This window comes from Hyaena hyaena, unplaced genomic scaffold (genome assembly GCF_003009895.1).
Source record: "Hyaena hyaena isolate Hyena2069 unplaced genomic scaffold, ASM300989v1 scaffold_12, whole genome shotgun sequence".
Classification (NCBI taxonomy): Eukaryota; Metazoa; Chordata; class Mammalia; order Carnivora; family Hyaenidae; genus Hyaena; species Hyaena hyaena.
The window spans coordinates 2,963,623-2,988,205 of NW_024080644.1; the positions used below are offsets into that span (position 1 = coordinate 2,963,623).

The 24,583-nt window shown below is 53.0% G+C and overlaps 1 protein-coding gene across 7 annotated transcripts in view; it reads left to right on the forward strand.

Moving 5' to 3' along the window:
* BCOR (BCL6 corepressor) overlaps nucleotides 1-18,872 on the forward strand; it is a 45,004-nt gene extending 26,132 nt beyond the window's left edge. For 4 of the 7 annotated variants that reach the window (XM_039256118.1, XM_039256091.1, XM_039256100.1 and 1 more), the window contains exons 5-15: nucleotides 214-267; nucleotides 748-934; nucleotides 7,082-7,342; nucleotides 7,694-8,038; nucleotides 8,607-8,932; nucleotides 9,252-9,506; nucleotides 13,891-14,057; nucleotides 15,831-15,976; nucleotides 16,476-16,553; nucleotides 16,751-16,907; nucleotides 17,678-18,872. In XM_039256118.1, the coding sequence (XP_039112049.1) occupies nucleotides 214-267; nucleotides 748-934; nucleotides 7,082-7,342; nucleotides 7,694-8,038; nucleotides 8,607-8,932; nucleotides 9,252-9,506; nucleotides 13,891-14,057; nucleotides 15,831-15,976; nucleotides 16,476-16,553; nucleotides 16,751-16,907; nucleotides 17,678-17,969 (2,268 nt within the window). In that variant the 3' untranslated portion in view covers nucleotides 17,970-18,872. The remainder of the gene's footprint in view (nucleotides 1-213; nucleotides 268-747; nucleotides 935-7,081; nucleotides 7,343-7,693; nucleotides 8,039-8,606; nucleotides 8,933-9,251; nucleotides 9,507-13,890; nucleotides 14,058-15,830; nucleotides 15,977-16,475; nucleotides 16,554-16,750; nucleotides 16,908-17,677) is intronic. The other 3 variants (XM_039256134.1, XM_039256124.1, XM_039256141.1) reach the window with 3 other exon arrangements.
* Nucleotides 18,873-24,583: the final 5,711 nt, after the last annotated feature.

Sequence of the window (24,583 nt, forward strand, 5' to 3'; positions counted from 1 at the left end):
AGAAAAAAGCTCGCTTAAAGGGATAGAGTATGTGTTTAACTTGCTAGTGAATGATAGATGTTGTATAGGCATTTCCTTAAGGTATTTTACTTTTCATTAAAAGATAAATAAAGCCAAATTGTTTTGCAATGTTAAGAAAAAAATTGGTTTATGCTTATAAAAATGGATGAAGTTATCTAAATGATCCATTGAGTGCCCATTTTAATTACATAGATGGAAGGATTACAAGAAGACAGTATTTTATGTCTCCCTGCTGCTTACTGTGAGGTCAGTTCTTCAAATTTTTATTACTAGAATCTTACATAAACCTTTTGAGTTAAATTTCATTTCCAAATATACAAAGGGAAGTTTGTGGGCCATGGTCGTCTTTATTCATTGTGCATTTTGTTTTCTCTTCTGTTGTGTTTTTGTTTTGTTTTCTTTGCGTTGTGTTTCTGTTTCGTTTTATTTACCTTCAAAAGAGAATGTGTCTATGCAGTGGTGTATGTATGGATATACATACACGGCGCATATATACCTATACACATATGGCTTTATGAATAAAGAATGTGCGATTACTTACGTATAGATACCCGTAAATTTTTTATCTATTACATTTTAAAATATCTCCGATTTATCGTAAATTGTGGTTGGTTTTGGGCAAACTTTTCTTTGAACATACTTTCCTTTAAGGTAAGGCACACGAAATAGCTTTTATGGTAAGGTGTTGTGTTTTTTTTTTTTCCCCCATCTCCGTTCTCTTTCTAGCGTGCAATGATGCGCTTCTCAGAGCTGGAGATGAAAGAGAGAGAAGGTGGCCACCCAACAGCCAAAGACTCCGAGGTGTGCAAATTCAGCCCCGCTGACTGGGAAAGGTTGAAAGGAAATCCGGACAAAAAGCCAAAGTCGGCCGCCCTGGAAGAGGCCATTGCCGACCAGAATGACAATGAGAGATGTAAGTAAACCCAGGCAGCCTAAAGTGCGGGTGCCGCGTCGGTGGGAACCGGGGATGCTGCTCCCAGGGCTGACAGAGGGGACAGGAAACGATTGCTTGGCAGAGAGGGGCCGCCCTTCCCGCCTGAGGGAGCCAAGGGCCGATTGTCCTTTGGAATGTGGTGGCATCCAGGAATGAGGCACCTACCGACGATTATTTCCTGGGACACCTCTCCTTTTCCAGAGAAACATCTGTCCTGTAGTCGGTAACAGCCTGATACGGTGTAAGCACAGAATGGCAGCGGGAGACGTGAATGTGGCATGTATGTTTCGTTCTGTTTTGTAGCAGGTACAGATAGAGTTTCTTTTCTCTTCCTTTTTTTTCTTTTTTTTTTTTTTTTTTTTTTTTGGTAGCAGCGGAATGATCCTTCCAGCCAGAGGCACCCCCCTCCCCCCACGCCCTGAGAGTCTCGTATTTCCCCCCCTCTCCTCCAGAGGCAGTGGTTTTGTCAAAATGCGATGGAGGGGGAATGAAGGCACCATAGAGATGAGGTGACTCTTTTCTGCGTCGGGTTTGTTTGACACCATTAGATGTCGGCAGCACGATCCAAGGGCGTGGTGCAAACGAGAGCATTCTTCCCACCAGACAGAGGTGGCATTCTGTTTTGGAGGCCAAATGGAGAGAGAGCTTGTGCTTAGTCCGAACGGCTGGTCCCTGGCTGGGCTGGACTGTGTGTGGGCTTTGCTCACGAGACTCCCCTGGCTGATGAGATGCGTCGGTAGTGGAGAAGGCCTTTTTCCGGGTTTCTCAAACCTCACCGGTGATGGTGGATGAGGGCGTCTGGCTGAACGTCAAGGGGATGATCGGTGTAGAATCCTCGTGACGCGGGACAGTCAGAGATGGCGGGTGTGGGGCGCGTGGGTGGCTCAGTCGGTTAAGCGTCTGACTTTCGCTTAGGTCATGATCTCGCGGTTCGTGGGTTCGAGCCCCGTGTCGGGCTCTGTGCTGACTGCCAGCTCAGAGCCTGGAGCCTGTTTCAGTCTGTGAGCCTGGAGTCTGTTTCAGTCTCTGACTCTCCCCTGCTCATTGCTGTCTCTCTCTCTCTCTCCTAGAAATAAATTTAAAAAAAAAAACAACAGAGATGGCGGGTGCATCTTGTGAGCTCTGTGCTGTTGGACATCATGGGGGGGGGGCGGTGGGCGTTCCCGTACACACTTAGTTCATGGGCGTCTGAATGAGTTGGGGAGATTTTGGGGTCCAGGAGAGCGTGCTTCTCGCTGCCTAGGGCACAGCCCCCTCCTCCCTCCGCCCGCCAGGCAGACTTGGGGTCAGACTGGCCTGTGGCCAGGTTTCTGGGTAGGCCACTCCAGGACTAGTTTGCTTTATGTTAGTGTCAAAGAAGGGAGTTTCCGTGGCTAGTCAGGGGTGGGTCCGGTCATGTACCTGGAGTGACAGTTCTGTACTCTTCCACCTCAGGGCATTGAGGGGGGAATACGGAGGGTCGGGAGCCACTCATGACTAAAGCAGCCAAGGGCGCCTTCCCCTTGGCTGATGCCCGCCCGGGGCACCTGGGGGACTTGCCTCATAAGACCGGCTCTTGGGGGAATCTCTCAGGGAGACCTTGTCGAAGTGGACAAGGCCAAGTTCATGGGTAGGTGCCTCTCTGAGGAGAGGGAAGTACCCGGGGAAGTTTATGTCCCTCCTCGTCTTTCCTGCGGAACCTAGAGACAGCTCTCGGTCTGGCCAATGGGGAGCAGCGCCCAGATGACTCTGAAAGGCCTCCCTTCTGCTCTCTGCAGAGTCCGTCCGAGCTCTGACCAGTGGGTTTTGTTCCCGGAGCACCCAGGCCATGGGCCAGCAAGGCATCAGTCATCCCCGAGGGCAGGAGAGGGATAGAGGAAGGTGGGGAGTGGGGCTCACTTGTAAAGACTGGGGCGACGAAGGACGTGGGTCGCCATCCCCAATCTTGTGGGGGACTTGCGGTTTGTGTTGGTCAAGAGGAGTAACTTGGAAAGGCCGTTGTCTTTGCTGCCACCTCCTCATCCAGGGGACAGCAGGCACTGGATTCATTCAGCTGCAGATCAGTGGGCCTTCTTGTCCTGCTGGTGTCCAGGTCTCGAGCCCATGTGGCCTCAGGCCCCGCTCCACAGTTGGTTGTCTCCTAGCGCGTCTGGATCCGGGGCAGGGCTTTCGGGTGGGCAGGGGTGATGAAGACGGTACAGGATGCTTTCCAGATGCCTTCCCTCTTCCAAGGCAGCCCCTCACTCCTGCAGACCCCAGGAGCTTCTAAGATGGGGGGTGCTTCCTGCGTGGCCTCTACTGTCCAGGCGTGGGGGGGGGGGGCACTTGCTGGGAGGGGTGGCCTAAGAAGGGTGGATGAAATCGCAAACACGGTCAAGATTTTCATTTGCGCTTTATGGTAGTAGGCGTGTCTGAATTAAATTTGTACTTGAGACAGTCAACGGAGGCCTTGGGAGAATTCTCAAACTTGGACCTTTACTCACAGGAACCATCAGTGGCATTTCGAGGCGGTGGGAGGGACGAGGAGACATGGGTCCCTTCCCTCGTGAACTGGGAGTGACCCTCTCCCTTGCCAGCCATGTGGCTGGGGCAGACCCGGGACCTGCTCCGTGGCCACACGTGGGCGGGAACTGGAGGCAGCCTCGGTCAAAGGGCTTCACGAAACTTCTCCCTGGCCGAGCACCCGCGTGTCTGTGAACTAGGCTGAGTTTGGAACCGCGATTCCCCGTGATTCTTTGTGGAGAGTGTAAGTTTCCACAAGGTTAGCCTTTGCTTGAGGTGTTACAGTTATCTGCAGAGCAGGGGATTTCCGTCCTGGGGAACCCTCCCACCCTGTTTGGGGCTCACTGGTCCTGGCTCCGCGGTGGTGAGGGTGCTTTGTTGCCACGGTGACTTGTAAATGTTGCCATGGCGATGCCTCTTTGAGGTGGTTCTATGGCACAACCATGATAAATTATGGGATGTATGGTCTGTGAGTCACGTGGCCACGCTGCAGGGAGCAAGTGTTAAACCACGAACGACACAGCCACATTCACATCCGCTTAGATCAAATGGCCAAGAGCACATGCGGCCCCACTTTTAGAAGGGTTGAAAATAGCAGCGACAGTAGACCTGGTAGTTAGGACCGCTGTGTATGTAGCTCTCCATCGCCTTGGCTTACAAGGCTAATCCCGTGAGTTGTGGCTAGAATAATCTCATCGAGGAGCTCCAGGCAGGTCAGCTGTGTGACATGGCGCGTCTCCCCCATGGCTGGTGGCCATGTGTATCTAGGGCAGTCGTGGCGGGTGCAGCATGAGGTCTTGGGCATGGTGGGGGTGGGGGTGGGCAGCTTCACTGAGTTGAATTGGGATCTTTACCCTGAGAGGCTCAGGACTTGTGGGAAGGATGAATGGATCTAGTTTGGGAAAAGATCTTTTTGGGGGGGGGGCGGGGGGAGATTCTTTTGCCAAACAGGGAAGAAAACAGCTCACCTATGTTGCACGGGTGGGTGATTTCAGGGAACCATGACTGTAGCCGTGGAGGGTTCCTGATAGTTCAGGATGAGGGGCTGCAGACACACCGTGGGGTCCCTGGGAACACGGCAGGAGGGGACTGTGTGAAAGGTCAGGTGCAGGGGTGCCATCTCCGGCTCCCCGTCCTGGTGGCTGAGGGAGAAGGCTCTTGCGCACCTGCAGGGTTGCTATCGCCCAGCGAGGAAGGGGAGGCGAGGTCTCAGTCGGTCACGGCCTGCCCACCGACGCGGTGAAAGGCCCGGGAGGGGAGACGGCACTGAGCCGCGCTGTGGGAAGTTCGCAGCCAGGGCCAACGCTTACGGAAAGCCCTCTCCCTGAGCGAGACGTGCCTGTGTAGCCGGATAGGGCCTGTCACAGATACAGGGGATTGCGAGACTTGCAGTTAAAATGTCAAACGTGCAAGTGGAATCTGAAGCACTCGGGGTGGAGAGAGGCTTAAACTGATCGGGGCACGTCCCAGGTCGCCTGCTAAGCGTCTGCCTGATTGTGACCCTGGAAGGCGTCCATCGTCTCCCGCTTACCCCTGCTTTCAGCCCCCTTGGCTTGAACCACCTTTCCTACCTCGGGTGGCGGCGGGGGGGGGGGGGGGGGGGGGCACGGAGACACGAAATTAACTTTAAAATTGCACACAGCAGTTCTTAGCCCTTCTGTGTGTACACTGATCCCCTGCTCCTCCCTCGGGGCTTTGGGGGAAGGCTCATTGGACCCGGAACGTCAAATGGTGTTAACCAGGAGGGCTTGCATCCCTGTCTGGCAAAGTGATATTTCCAGCCTTTCCCTTAGCTGGGCATGTCCTATTCCTGGAGCCCACCCATGGGGGGTAGCTTGCAGTAATATTCCCACTTTACAACTGAATGGGGGTCCCGTTGTACAGGAGCACTGTTAGCGCCAGAGCGATTAAGAGGGTCACAGCGAGGCAGGTGTGTGAGTCACAGCCTGTCCCCTTTGCTCGCCCGGGATGAACCCAGTCCGGAGGTCATCCCGGCTGCATTGCCCAGAAGCACGGGTCAGAGGCTCACACGGGCTCCCCGCTGCTGCCACTGAGCTTTGTACTGGGACACAATGTCGGGTCCTTCCACCATTGAGAGCACAGGCTAGTCAAGGCCAGGGTGAAATCCCCCACACCCCCCACAACTGCATGCCTCTGAATGCTGGCAATGCCCCCAAGGGAAGTCTGGTCAGGGGACCAGCTGGGCTGCTCAGGAGCGGGAGTGATATTTGAAGTGGCCTGGGCGAGGGACGGAGGAGGAATGAGGTCAGCAAATGACGAGTGTGTTTATGACTTCATGTGGAAATGGACTTGAGCCGTTCTGCTCAGTGCTACTGCCGAAATACCAAACACCCCGCTCCTTCACATCACAGTGATGGTTATGGAGCTATTTGTGTACTCGAAGAAACGGGACCAAAGCAGTCGATGAGCCGTTTCTTAGGCTAGAGCAAAAGCGGCGCGAGATGTGGGGCTGAGCCGATTTAAGGGAAGGCCTCAAGTCCATGCTAGATTGAGCAGAAGGAGCCCACGAGGCATGGAATGTGCTGGAGAGAGCAGGACTCACCTGATGCCGAAGGCGGTGGAGCCTTGCTTTGCGTTTGCAATGTCCTTAGATGCTTGCGCGTGAAGGAAGGCATGAAAGGCGTGCCAGGTCGGGTCCCCGTGGGTGTGCGTGGTGTCACCGAGGCGTTGGAGTAAAACACTACACTTTTTTGCTCCGTGGATGTCAGAAAGACCAAGGGAAGTGTAGTAATCAGGTCGAGTTCTTTGAAATTGCCGTTGACCCTTCTGGGGCACCTGGGTGGCTCAGTTGGTTAAGCGTCTGACTTCGGCTCAGGTCATGATCACATAGTGCATGAGTTCGAGCCCCGCGTCGGTCTCCTCGCTGACTGCTCGGAGCTTGCTTGGGATCCTCTCTTCCTCTCTGCCCTTCCCCCACTCTCTCTCAAAATAAACAAACTTAAAAAAAGAAGGAAAGAAAGAACTTGCCTTTGACTCATGTGTGCACACCAGGAGACCTCTCCTTGGCTTCCCCAGGCTCCTCTTTCCAGCGCCCTTGGTCCCCCAGCCCTTCTGCCTGCCACACACGCCTTCCCCAACCCTCTCTCCTCCCCGGGTCCCCTGTTGACCCAAGGGAAGATTGACGCTGTCCCTTCTGCAGATGACGTGGAAGCGCTGTTTGTTCTCTTTATTACATAGCTTTCCTTTGATTTCAAAACCATGCCTTCAGCAAATGATTCCGGAGAGATTTCTTCGGTCAGGCCTGGCTTGGTTGGATCTTGCTGCGGGGTCACCTGCTCCCCCCCCTGCCCCCCCACCGCGGGCCAGGGCCCTGTGAGGGACCTAAGCATTATCGAAGTTGTGGGGATGCCTCATCCCCCGATTCTCTTTGTGGCCCAGCTATAAAAAGGTAGAAGGCTGAGTGTGGTATACGCCTCCCTTTCTGCCTTAACTGCTCGCGGGCGTCAGCTGCCCTTCTTTCTGAGACGGTGTGTTTCTGCCGGTTTTGTGTTTCCGGTGCCCAAGGCCCCCGGTCTTCCGAAGAATGGTCTGTCGGTGGCCGATTACCATGGGCATGGAGGTCCTGCCTTCCCGTGGTGACCTCTGGGGCCTTCATTCCTTGTATCCTTCTCTCCCGTCCACCAGGCGAGTACAGTGCTGGAAACAAACACGACCCCTTTGAACCTCCAGAGGACAAAGATCTTCCCGTGGAGAAATACTTCGTGGACAGGCCGCCTGTGAGCGAGCCCCCCGCTGACCAAGCGGCTGGGGACCTGCCACACAGCCCCTCCCTCCGGCTGGACAGAAAGCGCAAAGTTTCAGGTGACAGCACCCATGCCGAGGCGGCAGCGGAAGAGCTGCCGGAGGACCCGCTGCTGAAAGCCAAGCGAAGACGGGTCTCCAAAGGTGAGCTCGGTCGGCTTCGGCCACCTGTGTGCATGCAGCCAGAGGCGCGCGGCCCGCCCCCTCCGCAGGGCGCCCAGGGGAGGGGGTCCCAGGGCGGAGCAGTGGAGGCCCCCCGCCCCCACCCTGGAGCCCTGGGGAGGCTGCCCACCCTTGCCCCAAAGCCAGGTGCAGGAGCTCAAGCCCCAGATGGCCAAAGATGAACAGGTCCCCTCCCGAGACTTGGTGCCTTTGCTCAAGCAGAGGCCGTGACCACTCCCCTCCCCTCCCCCACCCCCCCTTAGTGATGCTTAAGACAGTATGTTCCCCCCCCCAGGGGGCTTTTTGATTAATTTGTAGTTATTTCTCCATTAGATGACTGGCCTGAGAGGGAAATGACAAACAGTTCCTCTAACTACTTAGAAGACCCACATTATAGTGAGCTGACCAACCTGAAGGTGTGCATTGAATTAACAGGGCTCCATCCTAAAAAGCAACGCCACTTGCTGCACCTTAGAGAACGGTGGGAGCAGCAGGTGTCGGCAGCAGAGAGCAAACCTGGCCGGCAGGGCAGGAAGGAAGTGACCCAGGTAGTGCAGCCTGAGGTCACTGCCCAGGGCAATAACAGCCCCGAAGAGAAACCGGGCAGAAAAAGGGCAGAGGCCAAAGGCAACAGAAGCTGGTCGGAGGAGTCCCTCAAATCCAGCGACAACGAACAAGGTACGCAGAGACCACCCCGTGACCGCCCACCCCGCTCCTGGAGGGTGGGTCCCCTGCCTGGGAAAGGGCGCCGTAGGAACGACTCACCGGGGTGTGACTGGCGGGGAGTTCTCTCGGGACGTTCCTCCAGCCTTCCCCTGTCCCTGGGGAGTGTACACTGAGGAGCTCAGGGGGGTGGCTGCTGCACCCGGCCCAGGGCCGGGCGGGAAGGGCAATTCTGGGTGGACCCCGCGCCCGGGTCTCAGCCCCAGGCTGAGCACCCAGCCCCACCCCCACCCCCGAGGCTGGGGGCTGGGAGATCGGGAAAGGCCGGCTTGTGCCCTCCTGTCCCGGCCGTCTGGAGAAACTTGCCGCTTGGTGCTTTGTGGGTTAACCTATTTGCCGTTTGAATGTGGGATAATTAAAATATTAATGCTTTGGAAACATAATTGGTATATCTTTAAAAACTGTAGCCGCTCCAGTGATCAGTGCTAACAATGGGCTTTTCTTTCCGCACCGGCTACAACCGTGTAACGCCTGCTTCTTCTCCCCCTCCCTCCTTCCCGCCCGCCACCCCCTCCGGATTTAGGCTTGCCTGTGTTCTCCGGCTCTCCGCCCATGAAGAGCCTTTCATCCACCAATGCAAGCGGCAAAAGGCAGCCTCCGCCAAGCTGCGCGCCAGCCTCGAGGCCGCCTGCCAAACAGCAGAAAATTAAAGAAAGCCAGAAGACAGATGTGCCGTGCACAGACGAAGAAGAGGATTGCCAGGCCGCCTCCCTGCTGCAGAAATACACCGACAACAGCGAGAAACCATCCGGGAAGAGACTGTGCAAAACCAAGCATTTGATCCCTCCAGAGCCCAGGCAGGGCTTGGCGCTGACCGGAGACTACTATGTGGAGAACACTGATGGCAAGGTACCTCTTGCCCCCTGCCCCCCGCTGGGCCTCTGACGGCACATCCCGCCTGCCCGCCTTCTCTGCTCCCGGCTCCCCTCCCGCAATGTCACTCGCTCATCTTAGGAGCCCTGCCTCCCGGGTGGTGGTGAAGTTTCCAACTAGTTACGAATGAAACCCTTCCCTCCCCCACCGCCCTGCGCAGCCCCCCCAAACCGAAGAAAAGGGAAAAGTGCTCCCCCCACACACGCTCGGGTGTGTAACTTGTGGGGAGGAGGGGAAGAGAGGCGGGTGCTGGAAGGCCGGCTTTAACCACGAGCGCTGCCCGGTTGTGCGATAGGTGACCGTCCGGAGGTTCCGAAAGCGGCCCGAGCCCAGTTCCGACTACGACCTGTCACCAGCCAAGCAGGACCAGAAGCCCTTCGACCGTCTGCAGCAACTGCTGCCGGCTTCCCAGTCCTCCCAGCTGCCACGCTCAAGCTCCCCTCCAGAGACCACCCAGTCGCGCCCGATGCCTCCGGAAGCACGGAGACTCATCGTCAATAAGAACGCCGGCGAGACCCTCCTGCAGCGGGCGGCCCGGCTGGGCTACGAGGTGAGTGTTCGTGGGGGGGGGTCCGGCTTCCGAGAGCCCCGGCTGTCGCTCCTTGGGGCTGGGAGGGGGGGAAGGGGGGGAGGCACCCTGGCTGAGCCCAGCGTCGTCCCCCACCCCCACCCCCACCCCCACCCCCCGCACCAGGGGCCGGCCGGGCATTCCAGCGGGATGTTTGCGCTAGCCCCGCGCCCTCCCGACTCTGCTGGCTTGTTCAATCGCCATGTGAAAAGAAAGGCCTCTCTGATGTTCAGTTCGTGTTCGGGCAGGTAGGCTGCTCCGGCACCCTCCAGTCTCGCTCACTTATCTCTGATATAAAATCTGACATAACCCAGGGCTTGGCGACTGGGGGAATTTTAATGAGCCCTTTTGGATTCTGATTAGCAAGGGGGAGAGAAGTTATTAGCTCTATTTTGGGTTGCTTGTGCTGTTTCTCAGGCAGAGCGGTGCCCCTGTGGGGAGCGGGCGGGTGGGAAATGTCTGGGCAGGGGTAGGAGGTTGGGGGGGGGGGCGGACCCGAAGAGTCTTTTATGTGAGAGGGCGAGGAAGCCTGAGGGCTGCGGAGGAGGAGGGGCTGTGCCTTAGACTCGCTGCCCCCTCCCCCACCCTGCCCCTCTCCAAGACTGGCTCCCCGTGGAGCTGCCCTCGGAGATAGATGACCCGCTCTGCCCTGTGCGGCTCCCCCACCACACTTGTCAGATGAAATTGTGATGTAATAGCCCACAGGGCAAAGGCATTTTTTATGCCGGCATCAGCCCTCTGGGAGTTGAACGGTGAAAATAAAATGGGGCTCAGCAGGCGGAGTGTGGAGCGTGGACGAGGGCCGCGGTGGCGGGGGCCTCGTGGGATGTGCCGGAGTCCTGGCCCTCACACCCTGCCCAGCCAGCTCTGTGTCCCCCTCCGCTGGTGTGGAGAGCCCTCGTCAGGGTGACCGCCTTGACCCTAAGCCAGGCCATCCCCTGCCCCGTTTGTTCGATGGTTAATTGTGTGGTCATTTGTACCGCCGTGTCTTTTCTGGAGGTGTCCCGATTACCTGGAGAGAGCTCCCTGGGATGGTTTTTAGTGAGGGAGGGTGAAATCCACGTGGCAGCCGGCTGGTTTTCAGTGAGCTCAGACCTACGTACGGTACATGACGCCCAGCTAGCAGCAGTTGAGGAAAAGCACTTGTGCTTCCGGCCAACACCTGATGACCTCACCTTTGATCTTGCCATTTCCACCAGTCTCCCTTTGGGACTGGAGACCTCAGCGACCCTCATTGGTCCCCTGAGCACGTTTCCACTTCGGTTTTTGCGGAACCGTCAGGCCCGAAGCCTGGACCAAGGAGCACTCACTTGATCTAGACATTTGTAAACCACCTAACGGGCCTTCGATGGCACGTGAAGCCTTAGAAGCATTTATGTCAGGACCACCGGGGTTTTCTTCTTCCCCCTTCACCTGTAAAGTTCAGTGTGTAATTTGCACCGATCGGCAGTTTGGATGCTGAACACTTAGCTACCGGATTTTAACTGCCAACTTTCTAGGATTTCTTTAGGCTGGACTTAAAATGTTGCAACGATGGCCAGTGAGAGCTGGCGGGGCCAAATCTTTGAAAAGTGAAGGACAGTTTGTTTAACCCTGTAAAGGTGTGTTTCGCAGAAGGCACTGACTCGGGAAGGTCTTCGTGAAGTCAGTCATGACCATTGTCACTTTCTGCTTAGCTGGACATACTATGTGTGATAAAAAGATTGTTTAGGATTTGCATTGTGTTTATCTGGTTCTTAAGGTTTAGAAACCCCCTCTGTGGGGCGCCTGGGTGGCTGAGTCGGTTAAGCGTCCGACTTTCGCTTAGGTCATGATCTCGCGGTTCGTGGGTTCGAGCCCCGCGTGGGGCTCTGTGCTGACTGCCAGCTCAGAGCCTGGAGCCTGTTTCAGAGTCTGTGACTCCCTCTCTCTCTGACCCTCCCCTGCTCACGCTGTCTCTCTCTCTCTCTCTCTTAGAAATGGATAAAACATTTAAAAAATTAAAAAAAGAAAGAAAGAAACCCCTCTCTGTGTTAAATAGACCAGGCGCCTGGCCAGAGACACCCAGACCTTTCTCTCCCGATATGAAGGTTTCTGTTTCTTAGGCTGAAATGCCAACGTGCAACCGCGTGCTTATGCGTTTAGTGGTGATGGTTAAATTTTCTATGAATTGAATAAATCATGTTTTTTAAAAAGTTAATGAGGCATTTAATTAATTAACAATGTCGGGTTTATGGCCTTTATGGTTACATTTTGCGGTTAATGGCATACGGCTTATAGCCGCTTAACAGAGAATTGTCCAACAAAAACAGTTTGATTTTGTTTGGAAATGGATGGGCTGCTCTTCAAACACTCCCATTTCTAGTGCAGAAAGTAAACCAAGCGCCGAACTGGGGAGACCCAATCGCCCGGCCTCTCTCAACCATTGTCTCTGTTGGCGACAGCGGTGGCCAGTCTAGAGGCCACCGCCGTCCCGGCCACGAGCACGCAGTTAGCCCGCTTGACCCCCCCAACAGACAGGGCCTTCTCAGCCTTCCCAGCTGACCTGGTACCAAGAGGCTGGAGCTCTCGGTCTAGTGCGTCATGTTGATTGAACTTGGGCTCCAGCCTCTCTGGGACGTCTATTTCGAAACCCGAGTGTTGAACGAAAATAGTACCACCGTCCCTTCCTGATGTCTGCCAGGTGACCGAGGGGTAGCAGGTGACCTGCTCCTTTGAGGAACAGGAGAAGTCCTTTGCAAATAGCGGCAGCCCCACAGCTCAGTTAGGGCTGCCCATGTCAGAGTCCAGCCTGGCCGCCAGGCTACTACTGCCTTCCCCGCCACCCTCCGGGAAAAGAGAGTTGACTCACCCATCAGCTCCGTCCTTTCGTTTCCAGGTACCCTCGAATCAGCCCGGTAGCGGTGAGTTTCCAGGTGAAGGCCGTAATTGTCAGAGCAAATAAACCCCAGGTTGATAGGACACCAGTAAGGCCGCCGAGACCCGGGCAAATTGATCCGTGCACGGCGGTCGGTGGTGCTCAGGCCTGATCCCAGAGCCACGTGATGGGGCCTCTCCCTGGCCGGGGCACACAACTCATTAGCTTGCAGCCGTCCACTCGAGGCTGGCCGGCGAGGGCCTGCTAAAAAGAGCAGCAGCTTCATGCGGTATCCTGGATACGAGGGCTCGGGGCAGGTGGCCTGGGAACCCAGAGGATTGTGGGCTTGCCGGCAGGTTAGGATCTGAACGAAGACGCGCATTTGTTATGGTCATGCCTTCTTTCTTCCTCCGCCTGTTTTGGAAGGGAGCTGCCTCGGTCACCTGAAGCAGCAGGGCCCCAATGGCCCGGTGTACCCGCGTGGGAGATTTAGGTCCCCGGGGCGAGCGTATGGAACATTCCGGTTAGCTCCCAAGGAAGCGGTCACTTTTGATGGATGGGCCCTAGAAAGGGCGCAAGAGGCTTTCAGGTCCCACCCTACATCTGTAGGCGGCCGGGATGACCCCTGTTTGAGGTTTAACAGATGAGTTATTTCAAAGTTGTCCCAGGGAGGCCCGCTCTGACCCCGGCCGCCTCCCCCTTGCCGCGGGGACCATGTGTGGGCCGGCCCCGCCTCCCCCCGGCTCTCGGAACCAGACAGCTCTCTGCTGGGCACGACTTGTAGGAAGACAGCGGAGTGTGTTTTCTGGTGGCAAGTGCTGTTCCGGGTGTTTGAAAACTTTCTTAATCAAGGTAATAAAACATTGAATAAATTACTGCTCTGCTTACCGGGAGCGGTTCATATTAATATTTTAATACACCAAAGAAGTCAGATTCATAACAGTGATTCTAATGCAAACCATTGACACAGAATACCTTCCGAGAAGGGGGAAGGGTAGGCTTGTTTTATTTAGTTCTTGAGAGGAGGAGGTGGCAGCGTACCGTGTTCAGATGCACATTGCTCACTTCAGTAAAGCCGTAAATGTTGTACGATTCTGCTCCGAGTGGGGCGGAGCCAGGCAAACTAGAGGGTGGGGTCGTTTGAAGAATTTCGTGTCCTTTCTTGATGTTGACGTTGACCGTGGTGCAAAGGGAGAGTGTCTCTTCTCCCCTGCTTACCCCGCAAGCAGCAGCGTGGGAGGGCCTGGCTCACCTACCCTGCCATCCCTCCCTCTCTACGTGAAGGAATGTTCTCCGGCCGATTTAATCTCTGGGCGTCGGTAGTCCGCGCTTTCATCTAGCCTGGCGCTGTTCTCCACTACCACCTACTGAATGGGCCCGCTCGGTCTTCACTGCACGTGCCCTTGTCCCTCTCGGGCCCAGGGGTGTACGCCTTTGAAAGAAGGCACTGCTGGGCCACGGAGAGGTCACCCTTTCAAAGTTCAGTGTGCGGTGACAGATGACGGCACCCCTCTCCCCCTCTCCCCACAGGAAGTGGTCTTGTACTGCCTGGAGAACAAGATTTGTGACGTGAACCATCGAGACAACGCGGGGTACTGCGCCCTGCATGAAGCCTGTGCGAGGGGCTGGCTCAACATTGTGCGACACCTCCTGGAATACGGTGCGGACGTCAACTGCAGTGCCCAGGATGGAACCAGGTCAGTGGCAGTGGTGCCCAGGGCATGTGGAAAACCTCCGAAGGAAGGATGGAGAGTGAGACATAAGCACGCTGATGGCAGAGTCCTAGAATGGAGTTGAACAGACCTTTGTGGCAACCGTAGCTAGAACTTTAACAGTTAAGAACGTTCCCGTGGACAGAAGTCAGTGAAAATGTCGGCGTGTGCGTGAATAATTGGGGGTGTTGCCTTTTTTAAGACCCTGGACTTACCACTTACCGTCAGCAGCTTTTCTTAAAATGTTTATTTTATTTTTGAGAGACAGCGAAAGCGGGGCAGGGGCAGATAGAGAGGGGGACAGAGGATCCCAAGCAGGCTCTGCGCTGAGAGCAGAGAGCCCGATGCGGGCCTCTAACTCATGAACTGTGAGATCATGACCTGAGCCGAAGTCGGACGCCCCATGTCCACATCTGTTAAAGCACTGTATTTAAAATACACGTGAGTTGGGGCGCCTGGGTGGCTTAGTCGGTTAAGCGTCCGACTTTCGCTCGGGTCATGATCTCGCGGTTCGTGGGTTCGAGCCCCGCGTGGGGCTCTGTGCTGACTGCCAGCTCAGAGCCTGGAGCCTGTTTCAGAGTCTGTGACTCCCTCTCTCTCTGACCCTCCCCTGCTCACGCTGCCTCTATCTCTCTCCTAGAAATAAATAAAACATTAAGAAAATAAAATAAAATACCCGTGAATTGAAAGTCCCAGGAATACAGACAGACAGACAGCGGCCGTCCCCTATCCTGTCCTTGACCTCGGTTTGTTATTCAGAGGTCTGAGTCAGCCCAAGCGTCTTCCTGGTTGTGGACGTGGGATGCCACCAGGAGGCGGGGCATAGGGCTTCCCCCACAGGCATAAAATTAGCAAAACTGAAGGGTGTTTGGCATTTCGTGGTTTCCAAATAGCGTTCCCTCAGGACGGACTGCGGAGGACTGCCCCACCCCAGGGTCTCACTCCAGGGACTCTGCTTCCGGGCCAGAGGCTTGATCGTTGATCTCTAAGCTGCTGACATGCGCCGTTCAGGAAAGGCTCCGATTTGTACCTCGTTTCTTTTTTAAAAAAGGAGTAGGCTTGGGCCACCCGGGTGGCTCAGTCGGTTAAACGTGTCCGACTTCGGCTCAGGTCATGATCTTGCAGTTGATGGGTTCGAACCCCGCGTCGGGCTCTGTGCTGATAGCTCAGAGCTTGGAGCCTGTTTTGGATCCTCTGCACCGCCCCCCCCCCCCCCCCCCCCCCCCCCCCCCCCCCCCGCCCCGCATCTCTCTGCCCCTCCCCCACTCACGCTCACACTTTATCTCAAAGGAGAAAAAGTACTTAAAAGGAATAGGCTTTCGGGGTTTTTTTTTTTTTTTTTTTATGGTACAACAATTGCTTGGTGTTTTGGCTTCCATAATGGCGCGATGTTTTTCCCCCCTATAAAGTCTTTTTTTCCAGTCTGGCACTACTTAACTTGATTGAAAATGGTTTCTTTTGGGCTTGAGTTCCTCCTTGGTCCTGGATTAGAAACAGACTTGCATTTGAGAATAAGGCCTGAAGTTTGCGCCTTCACTTGCCTCGTAAGGGGTTAAGTATACGAGTCACAACAGAGTAGTTCGTTGCTGGACCTTGGGCCACTCGCGGGGCCTCAGCTTTCCTCTCCGGAGTGGCCGCTGCGGTGCACGCCTCCTTGGTGAAGTCGCGTGCCCTGGAAGCTCGGCCGCCGCGCATCCGATTCTGCCTGTAATCAGAGGCACGCCCCCCCCATGTAACCCTGCCACGTGTCTCTCCTAGGCCTCTGCACGATGCCGTTGAGAACGATCATTTGGAAATCGTCCGTTTGCTCCTCTCCTATGGTGCTGACCCCACTTTGGCTACGTACTCAGGTAGAACCATCATGAAGATGACCCACAGCGAACTCATGGAGAAGTTTTTAACAGGTACTACAGAGTTCAAGGCATGGTCTAACTCAACCATTTAGATGGCTTCTTCACACATCTCCGTGCAGGGAATACCACTTGGTCACAAGGCCCACCCTCATTTCCTTACGTTGTACTTGCTGGGGAAAGTGAGTCTATGAAGAAAGGGATGCGTAATTCACGGGCAAGATGCCCACTCTTCATTTGCTTGCGAGGGCTGAGCAAGTCCGTAGCTTTACCTTTCTAGCTCTTTTGGTGGGCGCTGGGGGCAGTGAAGGTGGCCCTTCTGCCAGGGAAGAACGTGGGCAGGTGTGCAGCTCCTGGTCCCACGTGGCCGACGGTCCCACGTGGCCGACGGTCCCACGTGGCCGAGAGCAGAGTGTGGGAAGAAGCAGTGCGCGAAAGGGGGCGCTGTGGGGTAGGTGGGAAGTCGCATGCCAGCTGTGACAGTGAAGTGCCTCCGAACGCCACCAGCATTCGAGTCTCCCCAGCGGGTTTTATCTTGCGTTTCTCCCTCCAGATTATTTAAATGACCTACAGGGTCGCAGTGACGAAGACGCCACCGGCTCTTGGGAGTTCTACGGCAGCGCCGTGTGTGGTGAGCTGTTGTTCCTTCTGGTTTGGTGGGAAGTGAGGGCGTTTCAGAACGTTCCCCTGTGGTGTAGGCGAGGGGCAGTAGGCAGGGGGTGCTGTAAGCAGGGCCGAGTTGGCGGTTTTCCAGAGCGTCCTCGTGTGACAGGAACCAATGTGTCGCGGTGGCTCACTGATTTCTCTCTCTCGTTTGCCCTGCGGTAGAACCAGATGATGAAAGCGGATATGATGTTTTGGCAAACCCCCCGGGGCCGGAGGACCAGGATGATGATGACGAGGCCTACAGCGACGTGTTTGAGTTTGAGTTTTCAGAGAGCCCCCTCTTACCGTGTTATAACATCCAGGTGTCCGTCGCTCAGGGGTGAGCATGGCTGTCACGTGCTTGAGGACTAGCGGGGCTGCTCTTGGGGCGGCGGGAGTTACAGGCGCCTTTCGGCAGACAAGGGGTTGGGGGGGGTTGGTGAGGGGATCCCCAAAGCCCATGGACCCCACAGCAGCCGTTGAGCCGCTGCTGACCGGCCCCTCGGGGACGCGTACACATCAGGGACCTGTTCTGCTGAGTGTCGACGGAGGCGCTTAATGAGTAACATCCTCGTCACACAGATGCTGCTACAGTGACATTTTATTAGCAATAGAAATCATAAAGCGTGGCAGGGTGTACGGAAGGCATGTAACACCTTCCCTCTCCAAAGCGTCCCTCCCAGAAGCACTGAGTGATGGGGGGAGGGGGAGGTGGGGGCGGGCCTCCGGGCTCTCTGACAGTTGGAGGAGACGACAGACCAAAGAGGCGTCTGCGCGACTGTCAGGCTGGGAGACCCGAAGGCTTCCCCACAGTGGCCGCAGCGGGGCGCTCCCTTGGAGAGTGGTGACCCGAGCTGTGGCCAGAGCTGAGTGAGCAGGTGTTTACCTGGAAGGTTCTGGCAGCGCTGAGGCCCCCACCCCAAGATGAGGCTCCTCACCTTACCGCCGAAGGTAGATCTTGGAGGGCTGGTGAGACACGGGGCAGGGCCACAGAAGTAACCACCCTTGTCACAGCCGGCCCCGGCTCACGGGGGAGGGGGGTGCGGTGAGTAGCAGGGAGCACTTTTAAGCTGGCCGGGGACTCGAACCCCTCTCCTCCCTCGCTCGCAGGCCTCGAAACTGGCTGTTGCTGTCGGACGTGCTCAAGAAACTGAAAATGTCCTCCCGCATATTCCGCTGCAACTTCCCCAACGTGGAGATCGTCACCATCGCCGAGGCGGAATTTTACCGGCAAGTCTCGGCAAGTCTCCTGTTCTCTTGCTCCAAAGACCTGGAAGCCTTTAACCCCGAAAGCAAGGAGCTCTTAGACCTGGTGGAGTTCACCAGGGAGCTCCAGACTCTGCTGGGCTCGTCCATGGAGTGGCTCCACCCCAACGACCCGGGCTCCGGCGACTACTGGTGAGCTCGCCGGGCCCGCCGTGTACAGTGTGTCATAGTGTTAATCTTTGTGCATATGTGTCATAATACGACTATTTCTGTAAAGAAAGGACACTATTACATATGAAAATATCTCTTCTTTATATAAGAGAAACGACTCCAGTCAGAAGGACGTAGAAACATGGTCTTTGTTGTCATCGTCGTTTTTTCTTCTTTTTCAAACCTCCCGGTCTGTTTTTATGAAATCGTTCTACTGTTTTCTTTACTGGTCAATGCACACACGCTTTGGGATACGTTCGTTTTTACTTGGGATATTTGTTTCGTTTCATTTTTTTTTTTTTTTTTAAGGAGAAACAAAACGAGAAAAAGGCGTTCCACACTCTAACTCAAGGTCACACAGAGCTCGCACTGTTGCGGGTGTGGACCGAGCCACACAGCCACACGACTCGCGGCTCGGGGGAGGGAGGTGGGTGGAGGCACTCAGCAATGGCTGTACCTTTATGTTTTGTTTACAGAGTACCTGCTCGGGCCAGGTCAATGCTATTGGATGCAATCCGATAGTGTGTAATATAAATTCAAACCATATCCACACACAACAACTAATTGTATGAAACTTTTATATCCTAATTTAAAAGCTGTGAAATTAGTTTTCACGCATCAAACCGGATTGTTTATATGTTGAAACATTTTATGCTCTTATTTAAAGAAGACTTTGAGCTATTTTTTTCTGTACCCTGTAAAATATTGAGAACTAACATAATATGTCGGTTGCTTGGAAATGTACATAAAACTAAAATTTTCTGAATTGTGTGTTTATGTTTGAAATCTGTGTTTTAACTTTGTAAGTAAATTCTCTGCCTTTGTATTTATATTTTACAAAAATTTTCTTAAAAGGCAATAAACCTGTTGAGGAAAGGAGAAAATTGAAGTGTCTTGTGTCCTGTGGATTCCTAAGACATGACTTCAGGGGAATATATGGCCTCTGTAAACCGGGGCACACTGGGGCATATCGGGAGAGTTCTACTCAGAATACAATTTGAAGTCCTAGGGGCGGCCTGGTGGCTCAGTCGGTTAAGCGTCCGGCTCTTGATCTCAGCTCGGGTCACAATCTCATGGGTCGTGAGATCGAGCCCCAAGTCGGGCTCTGCGCTCACAGCTCAGAACCTGCTTGGGATTCTCTTTCTCCCTCCCTCTCTCTCTGCCTTTCTCTCCTGCTTGTGTGCATACTCTCTCTCTCAAAAATAAACCAAAAAAAAAAGCCCAGAATACAATTTGGAGTCCTGTTCTAAGAGCTCAGTTCGTGGACATATATTTTGAGGTCTCACAGATCCCTCTCTTCCCAATTTTCTTTGAGGCCCTCATATGGTCATACATTGTCCTTGACCTTGATTGAACATGGTAACTCCATCATGGCCAATCCTTTGTCTTTAAGGACTGGTCCTTCCAGACACCGAGCTGTCCCTTCTCCCTCCAGACCTCATGTTTTTCATTCTGTCTTACGGTGCAGGCCTGTAGCTTTGACCACTCAGCCGCTCCACTGCTTTTCCTTTTTCTAGCAGTATCCATGCTGGGTTCTGTCGATTGGCACCCAGTTTCACTCCTGCATCCTTTTATGTCCTTCCCTCCCCGCAGAGGCCAGAAGGCTGGCAGCTACCAGACTCTCTTGCAGCTAGGATCTGAACATCCCTTCGGTTTGGAAGGCAAAGTGAGGTACGGACCTCTTCCTGCTCTAGGAGCTGTTGATAAAGAGATCAATCCAGACACGTTGCCCGGTGGAGTGAGTAGGCCGGTAGACGTGGTCGAGGCCGTTCTCTGACGCCTGGATGACAACCTTGGCAGATGGTTCTAAAACCCAGTGGTCCCTCCCGAAGCTTTTATAAGCATGTGATTCCTTGTATCAAATCCATTTGTTCTCAGAATGCCCGGACTCTGAGAACAGGAGGGCAGAACAGATGGAGGGAAGCTCCGGGGACCGGGAAGAAGCCATGGGGCTGATGTGCTTGACACGAGCCCGTGTCGGGCTCCGTGCTGTGTGTCGAGCCTGCTTGGGATTTCTCTCTCTCTCTCTCTCTCTCTCTGCCCTTCTCCTGCTGGAATCTCTCTCTCTAACATTAAAAAACAAAAGAAAGAAATCACCTTTGTTAAGAAAACAATCCAAGCGAAACAGTCTCTTGTCACCCAGTCCCCAAGCCAAGTTTTCCTCCCATCCCCCATTCTGGAATTGAAACGACTTTTTAATAGTTTGCCAAATTTTTGTTTTTTAGGCAGTCCCTTCAAACAGCAGGTGAGAGTGGCAAAAAGGAAAAAAGCAAATAGCAAGACCTGTCAAACAGGCCTGCGGAACTAACTAGTGAGCCTGAACAACAGGCGGGGAAGAGGGGCTCCCGGGAGCCCAAATAAAAGCAGAAAAAATAACCCCGGGGCATTCAGCTGTTTGTACTTGTATTTGGCCTGGACGCAAAGGGAGGGCCTGAGGCCAGTGAGGCTCCATCCTGGTTCAAGGTCATTTCTAATAATTAAGCCAAGAAAACAGGTGGGAACCATGCTTAAGGGACGGTTGGGGAAGTAATGAGCTTGGGTTAGGAGACATTTAAGGGGCTGGTTCATGCATTTGGGGGAGTGTTAGTATAAAGAACATTTACTGGGGCGCCTGGGTGGCCCAGTTGTTTGATGGTCCGACTCTTGGTGTCGGCTCAGGTCATGATCCCAGGGTCGTGGTATCGAGCCCCACATCAGGCTCTGTGCTAAATGTGGAGCTTGTCTGAGATTCCCTCTATCCCTCCGCCCCTCTCCCAAGCTCGCACACTTGGTCTCTCTCTCTCTCTCTCTCAAATAAATTGAAAAGAATTTTACTGGGACCCCTGAGTGGCTCAGTTGGTTAAGCGTCCAACTCGGTTTCACTCTTGGCTTCGGCTCAGGTCATGATGTCTCGGTTTGTGAGCTCGAGCCCCACGTTGGGCCCTGCACTGACAGTACGGAGCTCGCTTGGGATTCCCTCTCCCTCTCTCTCTGCTCCTCTCGCACACTCTCTCTCTTTCTGTCAGATAAATAAACATTAAAAAAATAAAGAACATTTATTGAACCGCCACCATGTGTTTGGAAACATGGAGGAAGAAGGGCTGAAGAATGGGCCGTGAGGAGAGGAGATCGCATGTGTGTCAAAGCTCCCTGAGGGAGTCAAGGGGGAGCATAGCGATAGACCGCATCGCACGGGGTGTACAGGGACTCACAACAGTGCAGATACTGGGTGAGATACGGAGACCGCAATTGCTGCAGTGGGATCACAGGTAGAAATCCACTCATGGCTCATCACGGATGGAGAGTGGCCATGGGGTTCCTTCCACTTGTGAACGCGCCGCTAAATATGTCCCGGCCTCCCTCTCCTGGCTAGAATGCGGTTGCGGTAGCTGTAGCCAGAACACCCACTCTGGACCGTGACACGTGGAAGTCAAGTACTCAGTGTGTTTGTTGGGTGGGGCCTGGGTCCCTGAGGACCTGGTGCGACAGAGCCACCAGCCCAGCCCTGTCCTGCCCTTCTTGGCTTTTATGCTTAAGAAAAAGAAATGATTACGTTGAGGCCACTGTTATGTTGAGGTTTTCTACTGCTCCAGCTGAATCTGATCTTCATAGGCTTAGCATCTGTGTGAACTTGGGCACAGAACACTTCTAGCCTTGTTCTCTTTTTTTTAAAAGATTTTTTAAGATGTTTTTATTTTTTATTTTGAGAGAGAGAGAGACAGTGAGCGAAGGAGGGGCAGAGAGACAGGGAGACACAGAATCTGAAGCAGGCTCTAGGCTCTGAGCAGTCGGCACAGAGCCCAATGTAGGGCTCAAACCCACGGATTGTGAGATCATGACCCAAGCCGAAGTCGGATGCTTAACTGACTGAGCCACCCAGGCGCCCCAGGCTTCTTCTTTTCTGGCAAATTGGCCTCGTAGTTGTTAGTAGTCAAGGACAAAAATCATCCAAGTGTCTGTCAGCTGCGGTCTGGGTGAATTAACAGAGGTACCTCCATGCAAGGAATTGAGGATCAGCTCCCTGACCTGCTTTAGAATGTTCTTCAGAGCATATCATTAAATGAAAAAGCAAGGTGAAGAAAAGTATGCATGGTTTCCTACTCTTTAAGATGGAGAGTGAAGTATATACGTATATCTGCTTTATTTTAACAACAAACCCATCTGGGGCACCCGGGTGGCTCAGTCGGTTAAGCATCTGACTCTTGGTTTCGGCTCAGGTCATGATCTCAAGGTTTCGTGAGTTCGAGCACCACGCTGGGCTCTGGGCTGACAGCGTGGAGCCTGCTTGGGATTCTTTCTCTTCCGTTCTCTCTCTGCTCCTCCCCCACGTGCACTGTTTCTGTCTCTCTCAAAATAAATAAACTTAAAAAAAAGAAAATCATATGGGGCACCTGGGTGGCTTGGTCAATGGCCATCCGACTTCAGCTCAGGTCGTGATCTCATGGTTCCTGAGTTCAAGCTCGGCATTGGGCTGTCTGGTGTTTGTGTGGAGCCCACGTGGGATCCTCTGTCTCCCGCTCTTTCTGCCCCTCCCCCCTCCTCAGAAATAAACAAACATTTAGAAACTTTTTAATAAAAAATAAAATGTATTTAAAAAGTAAAAATGAAACACCTCTGAACAAATGGTTATATCTGGGGAAAACAACCTGCTGCAAGGGTAAGGGATGGAAGCTATGTATCTCTGAATTAACTTACTGAATCAATTTGACTTTAGAGTTTACATAGTTTTAAACTGAAAGCAATGCCTATGAATCAAAAAGCAAAATGAAACAAACCCAACGTGCATCCAGTTGGTAGCACAACAAAGCAGAAAAGAATTATTGCAAGTGTCTTTAAAACAGTCGATTGATTATATAATCCTTGATGGATTTACCCTGACGACAGAAAAGGGCAAAAAACATTTCAAGTTGTTTTCAGAAACCCTATCCTTGGTGCTAGTGTCCGCATTGTTATTCAGAGCCCGACCTGTTTGTGTTGTGAGATAAAGGAAAAAGTATCTGTTGCCATCGAGAACTGAGATTTTCTGCAGGGGAGAAAGGAGATGCAAATGTAAGATTGGTGGGGTTGAATACAAATTATGTAGTCCGGCACTTGAATTAGAAGTACTGCTGTGAAGTCATGATGAATTTGATCTTAACACAGATATTTCATAGCTCTGTCCTTGGAAAAGTCCTAGAAACAATGACCCATAGAAATGGGCACCACTAGATCCCAGACTGTGGTTTCTAAGTACCTTATCCCACTAGAAAGAATTGAGGTTTCTTTGAGAAAAATGGTTGATTGCAGATTGTAGAGGGAGAAAGTTGGGAGGGGGTTGCTATGGACATACAAAATAAGCTGGGGGCGGACTACGTCAAAAAGACGTGGCTACCAACTTGGAGAAGCCCCTGCTTCTGATGCTTTGAGCATCAGTGAGGATATTTGCAATGAATATAAAGAAGCACGGAGATGTTCAAATCGTGAGTTGATAACGGCACGCAAAAACAAACTCACTGAACCCCTTCGGAGGACCCCATCATTTGAAAATGGGCAAAGGAAAAGAATCAAGCGTTTCCCCTGCCTTTCCTGTATGAAAGGAAGTGTTTTGCTCTGTGAAAGTATTCCAGCCAGTATATGAAGACATTACAGAATGTTACCAGCTTATGACCCTTAATGAAAGAGTGATCGAGGTAATGATCATTTATGAATGTCAACATTACCAAAAAGATAGGAAAATAAGAACAGTCAGGCATTGGGAGCCTCCTGATGGGAAAACACTTTCCCTCCTATGAAGCACTCTTGCTAAACATTTGAACCTGAAAATTGATCAAGGCTCTAGAGCAGTGCTGCCCAATAGAAATATAATGAGAGCCACATATGTAATTTAGAATTTTCTAGTAGCTACATTTTATTTATTTATTTATTTTAATGTTTATTTTTGAAAGAGAGACAAAGTGCGAACAGGGGAGGGACAGAGAGGGAAGGAGACACAGAATCCGAAGCAGGCTTCAGGCTCTGAGCTATCAGCACAGAGCCCAACAAGGGGCTCAAACTCACGAACTGTGTGATCATGACCTGAGCCAAAGTCCAACGCTTAATGGCAGAGCCACCCAGGCTCCCCTGGAACATGCAACTCTTGATCTCAGGATTGTGAGTTTAAGCCTCACATTGAGTGTGAAGATGATTTTAAAATAAACGTTAATTTTTAAAAAATTTTTGTTAACGTTTATTTATATTTGGGGGGGGGACTGATAGGGGAAGGGCAGAAAGAGAGGTGGAGACAGAATCTGAAGAAGGCCCCAGGTTCTAGGCTCAGCATGGAGCCTGATGCGGGGATGGAACTCACAAACCATGAGATCATGACGTGAGCTGAACCAACTGAGCCACCCAGGCACCCCTAGGTTCCTCCTTTTAAAAAAACATTGTACACTTGGGGCGCCCGGCTGGCTCAGCCGGTAGAACATGTGACTCTTGATCTCAGGGTTGTAAGTCTGAGGCCTATGTTGGGTGTAGAGGTTACTTAAAAATTAAAAAAAAATTTTTTTAAATTAAATTTAAAAAAAAAAAGAACCCTGAATGAGCCTGCCCCATTCACACGCAATTTGCAAATTTCTGCAAACTAGATTTGTGTTTTTCTCGTCT